We start from the raw sequence: 17,237 nt of genomic DNA, 5'->3' as shown, positions 1-17,237 counted from the left end.
ATATTAGAAATTGTATTTATATTGAAAAAATACATTTATTGCCTTGAATGCTTACAGTAGAAAAGAAGGCTAAAATGACTGAGGGGTGTGTCTAACTTAAGAAAATGGGTAAAGAATAAACTCAAAAAATTAGAAAGGTACTAGTAAAGAGAACAGAAAAATCAACAAAATAGAAATGAAAAAATTAACAAAATTAGACAAACACCTTTTAAGATTTAGCAAGAAAAAGAAATGAGGCAAAACATTTTTAAATATTCTAAGCTCAATACAGATCAGACCATTTTTAAAAGTAAGATAATACTATCATCAGTTATATAAATCTACTTAAAAACTCATGCAAAATGGACAAATTTCTAAAATATATATATATAATTATTATCAAAACTGATTTCAGAAGAAATAGAAAGTGAACATAATCCTATCACAATTGTATTAGTTTTTCATTATTATAATAGAATACCTGAGGCTCAGTACTTTATAAGGAAAAGAGACTTATTAAGGACACAATTCTCAAGGTTAAGAGCATGATATTAGCATTAGTTCAGTTCTAGTTAGGACCTCATGGTAGATGGCATCACAAAAGTACGAAAGCTATACAAGGGCATGCATTGCCAGATAGGAAGCCAGAGTGAGGGAATGGGGTCAGGGTTTCTCCTTTTATAATAATCCTCTCCAGAACTAACTCTGGGTCCCCTGAAAACTACTTTAATTCCTTCTGGGGGCAGGGCCCAGTGACCTCCCACTAAGTCTCACTTCTTAAAGATTCTATCGCTTCAACACCATCACGTAGAGGACCAAGCCTCCAATATATGAACCTTTGGGGCATTCACTCAAACATTTCCAAACCATAGCACTAATAAAAATGATTAGCAATTAAAAATATTGTTCACACAAAGAAAATGATTAGACTTAGTTCAATAGCTCCATCAAATTTTCTAGTGAAGAAATATTCCAAAGTTTCAAAGTCCCTCACAAAATAGAAAAGGGGCTGGGTTGTGAATCAGTGGTAGAGCACTTGCCTAGCAAATGTGAGGCACTGGGTGCAATCCTCAGCACCACGTAAAAACAAATAAGTAAAAGGAAGGGTAAATTCTTAAAAAAAAAAAAAAGCAATATTCTCCAATTCATTTGGTAAGGCCAGTATAACTTAGATAAGAATCCCGGCAAAGACATTATCAGAAAGGAAAACCAGAGGCTTGTTTCCTCAAAGAATTTAGAGACAAACTAAAAATTGGAGACCTGCATCAACTGTGTTACACACACACCCCTGCAATGAGGAAGATAGGTTTATTGAACAGATGATTTAATATTAAGAAATCTATAAATATTACTCATATTGACAGATTAAAAAAAGAAAAAAAATATCAATAGATTTTTAAAAAGAGAGCAAGAAGCAATGGAGCACACCTGTAATTCCAGGTACTGGGAGGCTAAGATAGGAGGATCACAAGTTTGAGGCCCGTTCAGGCAATTTAGTGAGATCCTGTCTCAAAAAAATTAAAAAAGGCTTGGAATGCAGCTCTGTGGTAGAGCAATTGCCCAGCATACCTGAGGCCCTGGGTTCAATTCCTAGCACTAAAAGATCTAAAAAGACAATATTCAACCACCTATCAATGATTTAAACTTGCCGTAAAGGATAAATACAAAAGGTTTTTTTTACCCCACTCTGGCCTAGTACTGCCTGGGTGGCCTCCCTGAATTTTGCCCTACCCTAACCATTCTGGGTAGGGCAGGATTCCTGAAGGCCAAAAGTTCCTCTCCAGGTGGGCTGGCAGAAACAAGCTGATCTAAGAGGGCTGCCAGAACTACCCTGAGAACCTATAACTTTATTATAATGAAAGACATTAATATTCCTCCCTTTACCAGTCTATTCTTCCCCTCAGTTCTTTTACCCAGTAACTGTAACCTCCTGAGCCCCCAAGGGGTAGGAAGTTGATTTTCGAGTTTATCTCCCCTTTCCCCTATTCTCGACCAAGAATAAGTCTTCACAGTTCAGTCAGTGCTTGGTCTTCTTATTGACTCCAAAAACAAATAGAAAAAAGGCCCCCATCTTTGGGACCAAAAATTGGTGAAATTTTATTTAACCTGATAAAGAGTATCTATAATAAACAGAAAAGAATCATCAACCTTAAAGAAAATACCAATATCAGTATTATTATTAATTTACAATCAAAATTCTGCCTATAGCCAGGCAAGGTGGTGCAGCCCTATAATCCCAGCTGCTCAGGAGACTGAGGCAGGAGGATCATGAGTTCAAAGCCAGCCTCAGCAAAGGGGAGGCACTAAGCAACTCAGTGAGACCCTGTCTTTAAATAAAATGCAAAATAAGGCTGGGGATGTAGCTCAGTGGTTGAGTGCCTCTGAGTTCAATCCCAGGTGTACTCCCCCCCCAAAAAAAAATTCTGCCTACAGCAAAAATACAAGAAAAATAAGTTAAATTCATAGGTTTTACAAAGGAAGAAATAAATTATCTCTCTATAAATTATGAGTTTCTTTTTGTTTTTGTTTTACAAAAATAATTATTTGAAATTGTTGGTGAAGAAAAATTTTCCTATCTTCTTAAGTTTCTCTGATATGTACAGACAATGCAGATTAATAGGAGAAAAAGGCATAAAATTTTATTAATGTGCCCAGCAGGGGTTGGGGGGGAATCACAGAATGGTAGTCATACACAGAGTATGAGCCTCCAGGAACGGCCAGATCATTGAGGCTTTCATACCATCCTGAGTTACAAAAAAGAATGAAAGCTTACAGGGGGCTTGGGTCTACTGGAGGGTGGCCACAAGTTACAGGAGGGATGAAGGAAGAAACTCACAGCTGAACAAGGACTGTCTTACAAGGCAGATACTATCCTTAGGTAACAGTCCTCAGAAGAATAGATGACAAGTCTGTCTGGGTGGGGTGCCCTGGAAATGAAGACGTCTCTCTTCTTTCCTGACAGTTACTCTTGCCTGGATGATAAGAATGTTAAGTGCATTCCTCCTGCGAGGGAGATTCTCAAGGTAGAAAGTTCCCACTTTGCATTTCCAGAAAGAAAAGAGGATTACGATAGAGTGGTGGGAGGGAGGGAAGTCAGCAATAACTTGAAGCTCATCCTTTGGGCCAAAGTCACCATACTTTGGGGGCTGGGGTACCATTTTCTGAGTTCCAATAAAATAATAATAGACTGTAGCTTGACATAGCCCATAGCAAAAGTAAACTTCATTTCTGAATAGCAAAAATAGCAAGAAAACAACTTAAGAGATCTCATGAACATTAGTAACAAAAATTAGACTGTGGTATAAATTTAATAAAAACTATAGAAAGTAGGGCTTGGGTTGTAAGTTCAGTGAAAGAGCATTTGCTTAGCATGTGTGAAGCACTGGGTTCAACTCTCAGAACTACATGTGAATAAGTAAAATAAAAGTCCATTGACAACTAAAAATATTTTTAAAGATTTAAAAAAAACAGAAAATAGAAAAATTTACAGTAAGATACTTAACAATTAAATAATTGGTGATATGTTCTCATTCATGGATAGGAAGAACAAATATCATTTAGATGCCAATTCTCCTTTAGTGGATTTATAACTTCATGCCATCCCAATCAAAATGCCATTGGGTTTTTAATGTATTTGATTAAAATGTATTCGGAAGAAAACAAACAAAGATCACCAAGATACTCCTGAAAGAGAATAAAGAGGGAAAATTTAGCCTACTAGATAAAAAAGGTTTCTTATAAAGCTATAGTAATTAAGATAGTGTGGTATTGGGGCAAGAATAAATTAACCAATGGAACACTACAGTGTGTCCAGAAACCGGGTCACACATACTATGAAACTACAATCAAGATGGAAGCAGCTGGCATATCATTTTTAAGAGAGGGAACAATTTAGCAAATGGGAAAAAAGAAGGTAATCCATATGAAAAAATATTACAAATGTATCCCTAATTCACACAATATGAAAAGTAAACCAATTGAATCAAATTTTACATGTCAAAAGCAAAATTTTAAAAGTTTAGAAAATGATATAGGCACAAAGTAGGGAAGGATTACTTAAACATCAAACTAAAATAATTTATACAGCTGAACAAATTAAAATAAAAAACCTGTTTCCCAGGAGATATCTTTTTTATAATAATTAGCACATGCTAATTGTACAAAATAATGGATTTCACTGTGACATTTTCATAATGCATATAAAGTGCTTTGATTGCATCAATATTTCCCATTACCCTGTCTTAACCACCCCCATCCCTTATCCCCTACCCTAAGAGTCTCCCTTCTACATTCATGTCATCTTTTTTCCTCCCAGATTCCACATATAATGGAAAACATGTGATACTTGTGTGAATCTGGCTTATAACATTTAACAAGATGATCTCCAGTTCCATCCATTTCCTGCAAATGACAAAATTTCATTCCTGATGGCTGAATAATGTTCCCTCGTGTCTATCATTCATTCATTGATGGGCGTCTAGGTTGATTCCATAACTTGGCTATTGTGAACAGTGCCATGATAAACATATGTATTATGGTTTGGATGTCAAGCATTCCCCAAGGACTCGTGTGTTGAGGACTTGGTTCCCAATGTAGCAACGTTCAGAAGTGGGGTTTTGGGGAAGTGACCGGAAACATAAGGGTGCCATAATCTGACCATAATCCAAATGGACCCTTGGTAAGTGGTAGAAACTATAGCAGGCGGAACCTATTTGGAGAGAATGCGTCTTTGAGGATATGGCTCTGAGGACTCTATCATGTCTCAAGCCCTTTACTCTCTCTCCACTTCCCAGCTGCCAAGAGCTGAACAGAGCTCTACTCCTCCCTTCCATTGTGATGTTTCTGCCTTGGAGTCAGTTGACCAAGGGCTAAAACCTCTGAACCATGAGCCAAAAATAAGCTTTTACTCTTCACATATCTGTGAAGAAATACTCCTCAGGTATTTCTTCACAGATATGAAAAGCTGGCTAGCACAATGGATGTACAAGTATCTCCACTGTGTGCTAACTGTGATTCCTTCAGGTCGATAACCCAAAGTGGTATTGCTGGATCATATGGTAGTTCCTTTTTTTGTTTGTTTGTTGAGGAACCTCTACACTGATTTCAATAGTGGCTATGTTTTCCCCTGCATTGTCACCAGCATTTGTTACTTTTTGTTTTCTTGATAATAACCATTCTGACTGGGTGAGATGGAATCTCACTGTAGCTTTGCTTTGCATTTTCCTGAAGGTACCTTTTTGCAAGTGAAAACGCAAGCTACAAACTGGGAGAAGATAATTGTAATAGATACAGCTGAGAAGAGATTAATATCGAGAACACATTTTTTAAAACCCCACAAAACTCATAAATCATTAAGAAGACAAGTTAATAAATGGGCAAAGATATGAATAAGAATTTTAGCTACAAAAACAAATGGTCCATAAACATGTAAAAAGATGCTATCTCATAGCAATCAGAGATATACAAATGAAAACAAAATACCATTTCTGTCTTTATAGTAACCCCTGGTTGTCCACTTAAATCTGTTCTGTCCTGCCACAGTCATGGAGTCACAGCTAGAAACAGGGCCCACCAGAGAGACTACATTTCCCAGCCTCCCTTGCAGCAAGATGTGTTCATGTGACTAGCTTCTCATCAGTTGTATCAGCAGAAATGATATGTGCTGCTAAGGGCCCGGGTTTTAAAACACTGGATGTGTGCTTTTCCTCCCACACAGACATACTTAAGACTCGGTTTCAAACGGGTAGACAAGTTCAATTTTCTAGGTGATGGCAATACCTCAAGATGGAAGAAACCTAAATAATTTAATGGGGCAAAGCTATCCTGGTGGCCTGGATTGCACACCTCTAGGGTGTTGAATAAGAAAGAAAGAAACCCCTATATTTTTAAGCTATTGCTTTTTTGTTTGTTTATTTCACTATAAGAGTTTTTGTCTCTACCATAACTAAAACATTGGTCAGTTCTAAGTGTTTGTTAGTATGTTGGACTCTCATTCCCTTCTGGTAAGAATATAAATACCAACCACTTTGAGAAAAGTCTGACATTACTCAGTAAAGTTAAACAGACACATTCCCTATAACCCAACAAGCATACTAGAGAAATCCTTGTATATGTACACCAAGAGACAACTACAACATTTTATATGCTATTATTATTAGTGGTAGCAAAAAACCACAAATGACCCAAATATCATAAAGAATAAATACCTTGTAGTATTTTCGTGCACTAGAATACTATATACCAGTGAAAATACAGTGTAGTAGTGAAATTACAGATACAAACATTAATGTAGATCAATCTTTTTTGTTTGTTTTTGGTGGCAGGGATTGAACCCAGGGCCTTTCACATGCTAGGCAAGCACTCTACCACTGAGCTACACCTCCAGTTTAATCTTTTCATCATATTCTTGAGTAAAAAAAATGATAGTTATAAGAATCTGTAGTAATCTTTCATTTTTTATTAGGGAAAAATCTCAAACATGCAAAAGTAGAGAGACTAGTACAAGGAACCTTATGCATTCAATGATTATCAATTTATGACCAATTTTATTTTATCTGTATCTCTACCTACTTCCTGTAACTCCAAGATTATCATGAAGAAAATTCCAAATGTCATATTTTCACCCATAAATACATCAGCATATGTCTTTAAAAGCTAAGGATGTGTTAAACATGCCAAAATACTATTATTCTTTTTTTTTTTTTTTTGGTGGGAGGGGTGGGTGGGTGGAGGATTGAACCCAGGGGTGCTATGGCACTGAGCCACATCCTCAGTCCTTTCAACTTATTTTTTAAATATTATTATCTTATTTTACTTATTTACTTTGGATTGGGAATTGAACCTAGGACCTAACAAATGTAGTACCAGCCCAGTCCCTCAAGACTTTTTTTTGCAATGCTGGGGATTAAACCTGGGGCCCTATGTATGCTAGGCAAGCACTCTACCACTGAGCCACATCCCCAGCCCTTTATTTTTTATTTTGAGATGATAGGGTCTCACTAAGTTGTTTAGGGCCATGCTAAATTGCTGAGGCTGGCTTTCAACTTGTAATCTTCCTGACTTAGCCTCCTCAGTCTCTGAGATTACCATGCCCAGCTATTAATCCATTTTTTAAACATAAAATTCCTCAATAGCATTGAAAATCCAGTACATATTCAAAGACTATATTCTGGATATATGAATATATGGTACATGAAAACTACATATTAGACATAAAACTATAATGAAGTTTTTAATACAAGTGAATGATTAATACTAAATTCAAAATTGTTGGGTGGCAGTCGAAGGAGGGACATTTGTCAGAAAGGGGCAAATGTGGGAGTTTCTAAGGTACTGGTAATGTTTTATTTCTTTGACTGGATGTCTGTCATGATAGTCTGTTAATTATAAATAATTGCCTTCTTACATCCATTTGGATGGGAGAGAGTGAAAGAGGGAGGGAGGAAAGAGGGCGAGAAGAGGGAAAGAAGAAAGGAAGGGAAAGAGAAGGAAAGGAGAGAAGGCAGGAAGGTTTGCCCTCCAAAGATGAATACACCCTTGCTGCTTGAACTCAAAGTAAGGAAAAACCGAAGTATATTATGAGTTGTAAGCCAGCAAGAAATGGGGACCATCCTGTGGACAAATCTGATTATCTGGTTATTAGAGGTTCAACCAAGAGACAGCTTTGCTTAGACCTACCTTACCAACTCCCATCCTTCATGAAGGAAAGGTTGAAAGTGAAGATTCCCTCACTGAGTCTGAAAACCTACCAAGAGCCAGATACATCATGGCCCCCAAATACAGGAACTGTGAACCACCAAGCAGGAAAAAACAGATTCCTCCTGCCATGTATTACAGCTACTTACATTCATGTAAAATTCAGTGTACCCTTGCCAAGAGCCACAACAGTTTCAGGCATACTGTGAGTGCCCAATAATACCAGCTGGAGTTATGATTATCTGTAGTTCATATTACATCATCCTTTTATAGGTTGCTTCTTTTCAATTATTATAACTCACCATGTCATGTCATAAAATGTTCTTCAAAACCCATTGTTAGCAATTGTGCAACATTCCATGTGTACAAGGTAGTTGACTACTCCCCAGTAAAATTTAGGTAACCGTTAGCCATCCATGGACACCTAGACTATTTTCAGATTTATGTTTTTCTGAAGAAGTTACAATTTTAATCCAAAAATGCTGTGATCATACTTGACTGGAAACCCTGGAAAAATTTAAATGACTGTCATGTTAATTTGCACTATAAAAGAATAATTATTCCACACTCTTACTCTATTCATTCAATAAATATTTAATGAAGCCCTATACTAGGGGGTGTGGGAGATACATAGAAATGATTTCTAATATCAAATTGCTTTCTAGTGAAGCAGAAGCAAATTAGCAGTGATAAGTGAATTTTTCATTTCTACATTAGTGCATATTAATTATACAGACTAATGAGTTTTATTGTGGCATATTCCTACATGTACATAACATACTGATTATATCCACCCTCCCCCAATCCTCTTCCTCTTCTGTAATGGTCTCCTTTGTACTTTCATATTGTCCACACACCCCTGCCCCAGAGTCCACATAGGAGAGAAAACATGTGATATTTGTCTATGTCTGGCTTATTTCACTTAACATGATGATCGCCAATCCATCCATTTTCCTGCAAATGGCATGATTTTGTTCTTCTTTATGGCTGAATAATTCTCCACTTTGTGTGCATACGTATGTATGTATGTATGTGTGTATATGTACATGTGTGTACATATATATTACATTTTATATGTTTGCACATATATAGATATCACATTTGTTCTATCCATTCATCGGCTGACCAACACCTAGGCTGATTCCATAACCTGGCTAGTGTGAATTACATCATAATAAACAAGGTGTACATGTGTCTCAAAAATATTCTCACTTTGATTCCTTCCAGTAAACAGAGTGGAGTAGTATAGCTGAATCATACGTCAGATCTATAGTTTTTTTTTTTTTTTTAGGAAATTCCATACTGATTTCTATGGTGGTGTACTTATGTACATTCCCCCAACAGTGTGTAAGAGTTCCTTTTTCCCACATCCTCGCTAGCATTTATTGTTATTCATATTCTTGATGATTGCCATTCTGACAGGGCTGGGATGGAATCTTAATATCATGTTGATTTGCCTTTCTACATTGATTTAAAAATATTTTTCTAAGGACTGTGAAATTAAATCAATGACTATTGATGTCATAAGAATCCTTTCATCAACAGGTAAATAAAATGTACTGTGTGGTCTATTGTTTTTGTTTTCCATATAGAATCACTGGACAGAGGTGGAGAAAATTTAAAACAGAGGTTGTAAGCAAATATATGGCAGCCCAGATTCAGGGAATGTATTTTTAGGCTTAGTTACTTGCACCTGGATAAAAAATAATGACACAATATAAAATCTAGTTTATGAGGATCTGGGAATCTGTCTTGTCTATAATATTTTCCTCCTTAATTCCACCACAGGAAATTCATCCCTTCTAAAAGTACATAGCATTTTCTGACAATAACTCAAGATCCTCCCACTTTGGAATCCATTTGGGTAGCAAGATTGCCAAGATCTGGATTTCAAAAAACTTATCTAAATCAGAATGTAACAAGAAGCAACTAAGACACACACACACACACACATACACACAAATCCCAAATTAATCAGATAACAATAATTAGCATGTATTGAGTATTTATTATGTGCCAAGACTGTGATAAATGTTTTCCACAAATCACCTCATGGCAGCCTTACAAAGACAGCAAGGTAAACACTATTATTACCCCTGTTTTATTACCCCTATTTTACAGATGAAGAAATTGAGTCTTGGAAGGAAGTCACACATCTAATTAGTGGCAAGGCTAAATAACTAAGACCAAAGTTCCTGCTCTTCTTTTTTTCTTTTCTACACCCCCCCCCCAGTATTGGGGCTCAAACCCAAGCCTCTCACACAATTGGAAAGTGCTCTATCACTGAGCTACATCCCCAGCTCTAAAGTTTCTGCTCTTGAAGACCATGTTCTATTTCTTCCCATTCTGAGAGGTCAACAGGGAAACATATATGTGCTGTTGATAGACTGGGAAATAGTTCTGGACCCAGAAATAAAAAACCCTCACATAAGTGCCTCTAATTCCAATGTCTACCTTCAGACCACTAAAACAAAACTAAGCTAGACATATATTTCATTTCTTATTTATCTTAATTTTTAGTTGTCTGAATTGAAGTGAAACTAGGTAGCATGAATGAAATAAGAAAAGGGTCTAGCAAAGCCAGAGCGTAGACTCTACAACCTGAAACAGAGCTGAAGATGTCTGCCTCCTAAACTGGTCAACACAGACACAGCACAGGAATAAACTCAGGGATCTAGATTGTTAGAGCCGAGATTTACCAACCTGTGTTATACTCCAACCCTCGCTATGTTTCAAAAGGACATGCTTTGCTCAAAAACTTCTCCAGAATATTCCTTCATATATTTTACAGTTTATGAAAACAAATCAGGTAAATGGCTTGTTGTAGCAGCTGCAATTAGTTTCACCAAAATAGAGAGCAAATTACATTTGTGCATGTTCACATGTTGTTTTCCTGGACCTTAAAAGCCATCGCATGAAGCTGTTGTCTGAGCACTGTGGTCGGTCCCTTGAAATTATCTTAGTGAGTGGTCCCTCCCTACTGCAAAATAAAACTTAGTTATAATCAACTCCTGTTCACAGACTAGAGTTTCTATTCTCTCGTAGGTCCAAATAAGATTCCTTCAAAGTCTAAATAGGTAATTATTATAACTTCTATTTAGGTATCTACATTTTGAGAAATTCAAAAGCAAATCACCACAAAGCAGATACCTAGGTTATCCTCTCAAGGATGTTAAAGTTAATTGTGCAATTATACATCTGTCATTAAGACTCCCTGCATCACATAATAAGTGGGTTGGACAAGAAATGTTTCGAGTCCCTCCCAGCTATAAAGTTTTGTTCATAACTTAAATTGTTGCCATTTTCCTTTCTGGGCTATATCAAAGTAATAAAAGTACACAGAATTTCCACTTTAGCAGTAGTAGTATTTTAACTTCCCCATTAAAAACATATGGCATGAAAGGGGTCATCAAATTAAATTTGCATTTTCTTAGGTTCCAAATGTACTATTTGTATTTCAGGCAACAGAGTGATCAAGAGCAACAGGTTTTCTTGACGCTTCCTGTACATATCCCAAGGAGTCAAGGAGTGTGAGGCTGTCCCCAGTAAAATACTGCACGTAATAGCTGTCAATCCTTAGCAACTAACAGTATACATTATTAAAATAAACATAACCTCTTATCCAAGAGTTACAGTTCATAAAGTGTGCCTTTTAACTCTTTTGCTTCCAAATGTATAGCTCCACAATACTTTTGCTGCAGATTACAGAAATTGCACAGATCACTAAAAGCCTCAGATAATCCCCAAACCTTCTGTTAGCCAATTATTCAGTCTCTTCCACTTCTCAGGTTTTGCCAGCAATGCAGTATAGTCAGCTGGTTTGAGTTTCATACACTTTGCCGGCCACACTTGATTTTTAACAGCTCATACAAATGAGAGATTTATTTCTCTTGATTCTAAATCTTTCAACAGAAACTGACCAACATTTTTGAAATGGCCAATCTCTCTACTCAAAAGTTGGCACATTCCTTTAAATTGTAGTTGGGGTCATTTGGTCCCTAACTCAAACTTTTCTACTAACAGCTTGTATTGGTTGTTTTCAATTTTTGAGACAGGGTCTTGCTAAGTTGACCAGGCTGGCCCAGAACTCCATCCTCCTCCTTCAGCCTCAGGAATAGCAGGGATTACAAAGTACACCACCACCTGATTGATGATTTGTATAATTTCTGATTTTCCCTGTCTTACAACTCTGTGCTATACTTATCTGAACATGGTTTTGATTATTTTCTGTATTCTTTATTTCATTACATTTTAATTTGCAAAGAATTAAATTGATTCATCATCAGAAAGAGTGAAAGCAAAAATGATTCCCCCACCTCAAAAACAAAAAACAAAAAACAAAAAACAAAAAAACAAAAAAAACAAAAAACAAAAATCAAAAAACAAAAAACAGGGCAGCCAGGACAAACTGAAAAGCCTAAACATTTTATGAAGAAATTAATATGAATTGACATGACACCTTTAATGAGATTCATAAACCCTAAAAACTGAGAGTCCAAATTCCTTACCTTATAGATAAGTAAACCAAAACCCAGAAAGAAGCTAAATGACTTGCCCAGAATGATACATGTAACTAGACACAGTTATAGTCTCATACATAAAATTACACATTGTTGCCAGGGATGGTTCTTTTCACAGTTGAATATGGCCACATGAAGACTGTTCCTAAAACCTTGGCAGGAAGTCACAGTGGTAAAATCCCATTTCTGAGATCATTCCTTTAGATCAAAATATTTATCTCAGAAATTCTAAGATAAATCAATTGTTATCAGGGACATGGGAAAGAGTAAGAAGAGCCAACACTCCAGAGTATTAAGTTCTAAGTTGGAAGGTGAAAAGATAATTACTCATAATTAAAATGATTCTTAAAATCACCTATACATCTAAACCACCTAGAGTCCAACATACATGGCTTTAATTCATTGGGAACAGACCAGTGTCATTAAGAAATGTTTTCAAAGGAAAAAAAAAAAAAAAAAAAAAAAGGAAATGTTTTCTTTCAGTAATAGAACAGTCCAGTTTCTCATACATGGCTTTCATTGGGAACAGACCAGTCTCATTAAGAAATGTTTTCAAAAAAAAAAAAGAAAAGAAATGTTTTCCTTCAGTAATAGAACAGTCCAGTTTCTTTTGCTTATCATTAGATAAAGTATAAGACTAGAATTAAGAGTAGACTATTCCAAATCACAAATCGTTAAATACTATTCCAATCACAAATTGGTGCTCTCTCTGCAAGGGTAAGATGCCTACCCTTGAAGAGGCATTCAAGAAATATAACAGAAAAACAGAGTCTTGTATCCCATGCTATCCTCGCTAAGGGGCCTGTTCTCAATGCACAGGACAGCTGGCCTCAAGCATTACCGAATTGGCAATTCTCTCCCATTCTCCTCTTGATTTTGCCTAGAAGTATGGGTCAACTTGTGCTATTTAATCAAATTATATGATCTGAGTCCACCGAAGTACTCTATTCCCATGTTTGCCCATGGAGGTAATGATGCAGGTGAGACACCAAATGTGTAAGTACTAGAGAGGAGAAGGTAAAGTCTGGTTACAAGTCAGGACAGGTACAATGAAGAGTTCTAAAGCTGCCTAAGGACTTTTGAATGTACAAAAGGGAAGAAGGTTGAAGGGAATTAGGTGGAGGTCACTTTTTGAGGGATAAAATTAGTTTCAAAAACCATTTTTGCCAGATTCCTAATTTTTCCTTATCTAGATTTGAGAGATCGTAACACATCCCATTTAACTGATTTTTAATCAATGTAAAGGGCATCTATAACACATATCAACAAAATTTCATACACCAGAAGAAATTAATCAAGAAAAAAATATATATTTTTTTGCGAATAAGGACATGATCATAGGAAGATGACCTTAAAGCAGAGATAACTAAACCAGTACTAGGAAGTGCATTCTGCCAATCAGTGCTCCAGGCAACAAGAAAACCAGACCTCCACCTCTCAAAGACCTGCCACAAAGAGCCATGTGGAAAAACTGCCCAGGGAAATGGTGACTGAACAAGAGTGGTGCCTTAGAATGGAAGGTTTTAGGTTGTACGGGACTCATTAAGAAAAGAAAGGTTACCCCCTTTAGAAAGTTTATCTTGTTCTAAGAAAATAATTACTTTCCTGCTAATATAACTTCCATATCAGTTTAATAAGTTCTTTTAAGTATAAATTATCTTAATTCCAGACAGGAAAAAAATTTCTGTGTTTCTTAAACGACGCTTAGCTTAGCTCCACTCTAGGGGACACCCTGAAGGAAACCTAAGTCTGGGTTGAGCTCATGAGTTGGTCCCCATTTACACTTATCCTCAGGTAAACCAGGACCCTGGCCCCCACCAGGTGTCTCACAGGACTCCAGGTCTTTCCACAACTTGACCACACAAAAGAACAGTCAGGTGCTCCTGCCTTTCCCAAGGCAAGTACAGTAATGCCTGTCTCAGCAGCCCTTTCATAAGACTGTGTACAGACAAACACAGGTGTCGACATAACAATCTTTTTGAACTTTGCATTGAATATGCCAAAGAACAACAGTGATCTCAAGGCTCCATCCATTGTCTCCATCAGGAAAGCCACCTTAGAGACCACACAAGAGGAGGAAAAACCCCAACAAACACATATATGTTTATTAAACACTTCAACAGCAAAACAAAATACTTGGAGAGAAAATATTTAAAAAACAAACAAACAAACAAAAAAAAAACCACAAGGCACACAGAGTAAAAAGAGCTTAACCAACCTTAATTAGGTTTCCTTCATTAGTTGACAATGTGAATGGATTGAAACTACTACTCAAATATTCAAACCATTTTACATCCGAGTGGCTTCCAAATGATAAAGCGATATCCTCATGTGAGTGTGAAAGATGGCACTGAATTCTAGCCCATTATAAAGGAGGAGTCAGATCCCACTAGTCTGCTTGGTTTAACTGCCAGGCTTTTAGTGAGCTATTTGATAAAAGAGGAACCGGCCTTAATAAATTAATAGTGAAGAGTGTAAATGTTTGAAATAGCCTTCACTCCGTGAAGCCCTAGACCACTTGGCGTTGAGACTTTACAAAATGACTCCATAGAAATATTATGTTGTGACAATGATTTCATCTAAAAAGAATTATGATGATGATGTCGAGCATAACTGAGCTGGAACCACCAGCGCTGCCGGCCTGCGCGTGTAAATTGCCAGCTGAAGGTGGTTAACTTCCAGCCAATTCTCTCCCTGTTGGAGGTGCGGCTGGCAGCCCTGGGAAGCCACTCAGTGTCTAGCTCCCTGTAGGTTTGACGGGACTAGGGCTGAAACTGCGACTGGCATGTAGGAAGCCCTGGGCGGCTCAGCCAGGGCTCAAGTTGCCCCTCGCCACCCTTCTCCTACCCAGACACCAAGTTAGCAACGCAACTCCACGAGCACAATGACAAGAAGGCACACAAAAGGAGCAAGGCAGCCGCTCCCATCCTTACCTTTGACTTGACTTTCATACTCGGCTATGATCTCTTTGTCCTTTTTGAATCTGCTGGGGGTGGACATTATCCAGCTGTTCCGGGTTTGCTTTCAATGAATAAGTTCTTTTCAGTGGTCACAAGCCGGTCTCCTTGCACAGGCAGAGTTGTACTCCCACACGCCGGGAACCCAGAGGCAGCACCGGCAGGAGGGAAAGGAGGAGGGAGAGAAGGAGGAGGAGGAGGAGAAGGAGGAGGAGGAGGAAAAAGGAGCGAACGGAGAACTAGATTAACCCAGGCGCTGGCACCATGCTCTCGGGATTGAGCCGCCGTCGATGATCTCGAAAGGAACCCGAGGCCGTAGAGGCCAGCCGCTCAAACTCCTGCGAGCGAGTGGCGGGGGGCGTCTCCCTGCCCACCCCACCCGAAGCCCGGCCACTTCCTCTACGATCGCTGGGCGGACGCGGGGCTCGCGCCGACGCTCCGCACCATTGTTAGAAACCTGCACCGGGCGCCCGGGGAAGGGCCAGCTGCGGAGGACCAGCGCCCGGGAACGCACTCAGATCGCGGCCACGACCCTCCCTTCCTGCCTGCAGCCGCCGGCTCCGGCGCTCAATGGTCCCACCCGGGTTGGGGATGCTGCTGCCGCGGCTGCTGCTTCTTCGCCTGCAAATTCTGTTGCTATCGCCGGGGCAGGCAAAAGGAATCGAAGTCCTAAAGCGAGTCACCGCTGTTGGACATGGAGGGTGCCTGCTGCGATGTTCGAACGCGCTCCGGGCACAGCCCCGGCGGAGTTTAGGTCTCGTGAGCCGGCGCCGCGAGGGTCCTCTGCCTCCTTGGCCACCGTGCGCCAAGGCTACCTCTTTCTCCTGGTCCCCTTTTCCGCTGCTGCCCCCAGGAGGCCGCCGGTGACATGCACACTCGCACAAGAACCAAGGAGAGCCGCGCCCCCGGCGGCCGCAAAGTTGTCGCCGCGCGTACGGCCCGCGGCTTAGAGGCTCCCAACGAGCCAAGTGCGGGCGGCGGCCGCGCGGGTGGCAATTCTGGGCTCTGCGAGGCGGGGCTAGGCTCGCGGGAGGAGACAAAGCTCTTGTCGGTGCCCTTCTCCGCCCTCGCCCCTGTTCCTACTAGCTGAGGAAACGCCGGGCTCGTCCCGGAAGATGGATGCCTCTTGTGGCCAACCGCAGCCCGGCCCCGCGCGCCGAGCCCAGGCAGGCGTGGGCGGCGCCCCCTGTGTCTGCCTAGGCTGAGGCTCCACTCCGCTTGCTGGCCGCGATCGCGGCTCCAGCTGCTGGAAAGCCCCTTCCTGAGCAGGAAGATATCTTCGGCCGAGAGTGGGGGCGTTTGTGAGGCTCTTTTCAGAACCCGTCCAGAGCTGGATGTCTCCGTAACAGAAAGGGATGTGACTCCAAGATGTTGAACCCCAGTACGAAGACTGAACACTGTATTGTGAATGATCTAGTTGTGAAAAATTAGAGGGTGAAGCTCTTCAGTGGAAGAGACAGAAACACCCATTTTGAACAGTATCTTCCGCATCCTGGAAGTAGCTGGAGGTTCTAGGATGGTGGCAAAGGCATGGTATAGGAATCAGTCACTCAGTGGGTATCGCTGGCTTCCCCCTACCCCACTCCCAGACCCGTTTACCGCTTGGCACCTTTTGTGGCTGCTATCAAATCCCTTCTCAAATACTATGACCCTGATTTATTGAAGTGATGTGTCCAAAGGCGTGTCCAGTGACAAAATGTTTTCCCTGCGAGATCCGAAGAGAGTGAAGACTTTCAGACTTTGATCATTCGTTCATGTATCCAGTGATGAACTTCTGAGTTCTCACAGCCAGCCAAGCACCTAAGAGCTAGGAATTCAGAGATTAGGAATCTCCCCCCAACCGTCTACTGTTGAGAAATAATTACAGGCAATACAATAATTCTTTCTGTAAGAGAGAAAATACTCTCTCTTGCAAGTATAGGGGCTCGGGAGCCCTGAGAAGGAAAAAAAGGGATTGCATAAGAGGTTTGGGAAGTAAGAGTTCACAGAGTGATGGTACTTGAGCAGGGTTTAAATGGCATTTTTGTTTGTTTCTTTGAGGTGGATGGTGGAAGCAGATCCATGGCCACATGCATGGAGGCAAGCT

The 17,237-nt window shown here is 39.6% G+C and overlaps 1 protein-coding gene across 3 annotated transcripts in view; it reads right to left on the bottom strand.

Annotated features, from left to right (window-relative positions):
- Srgap1 (SLIT-ROBO Rho GTPase activating protein 1) overlaps window positions 1-16,053 on the bottom strand; it is a 278,191-nt gene extending 262,138 nt beyond the window's left edge. Inside the window, exon 1 of one of the 3 annotated variants that reach the window (XM_047549492.1) lies at window positions 15,128-16,053. In XM_047549492.1, the coding sequence (XP_047405448.1) occupies window positions 15,128-15,194 (67 nt within the window). In that variant the 5' untranslated portion in view covers window positions 15,195-16,053. The remainder of the gene's footprint in view (window positions 1-15,127) is intronic. The other 2 variants (XM_047549489.1, XM_047549491.1) reach the window with 2 other exon arrangements.
- Window positions 16,054-17,237: the final 1,184 nt, after the last annotated feature.

This window comes from Sciurus carolinensis, chromosome 4 (genome assembly GCF_902686445.1).
Source record: "Sciurus carolinensis chromosome 4, mSciCar1.2, whole genome shotgun sequence".
NCBI classification, from domain to species: Eukaryota; Metazoa; Chordata; class Mammalia; order Rodentia; family Sciuridae; genus Sciurus; species Sciurus carolinensis.
This window is presented reverse-complemented; position numbering and strand designations above follow the sequence as displayed.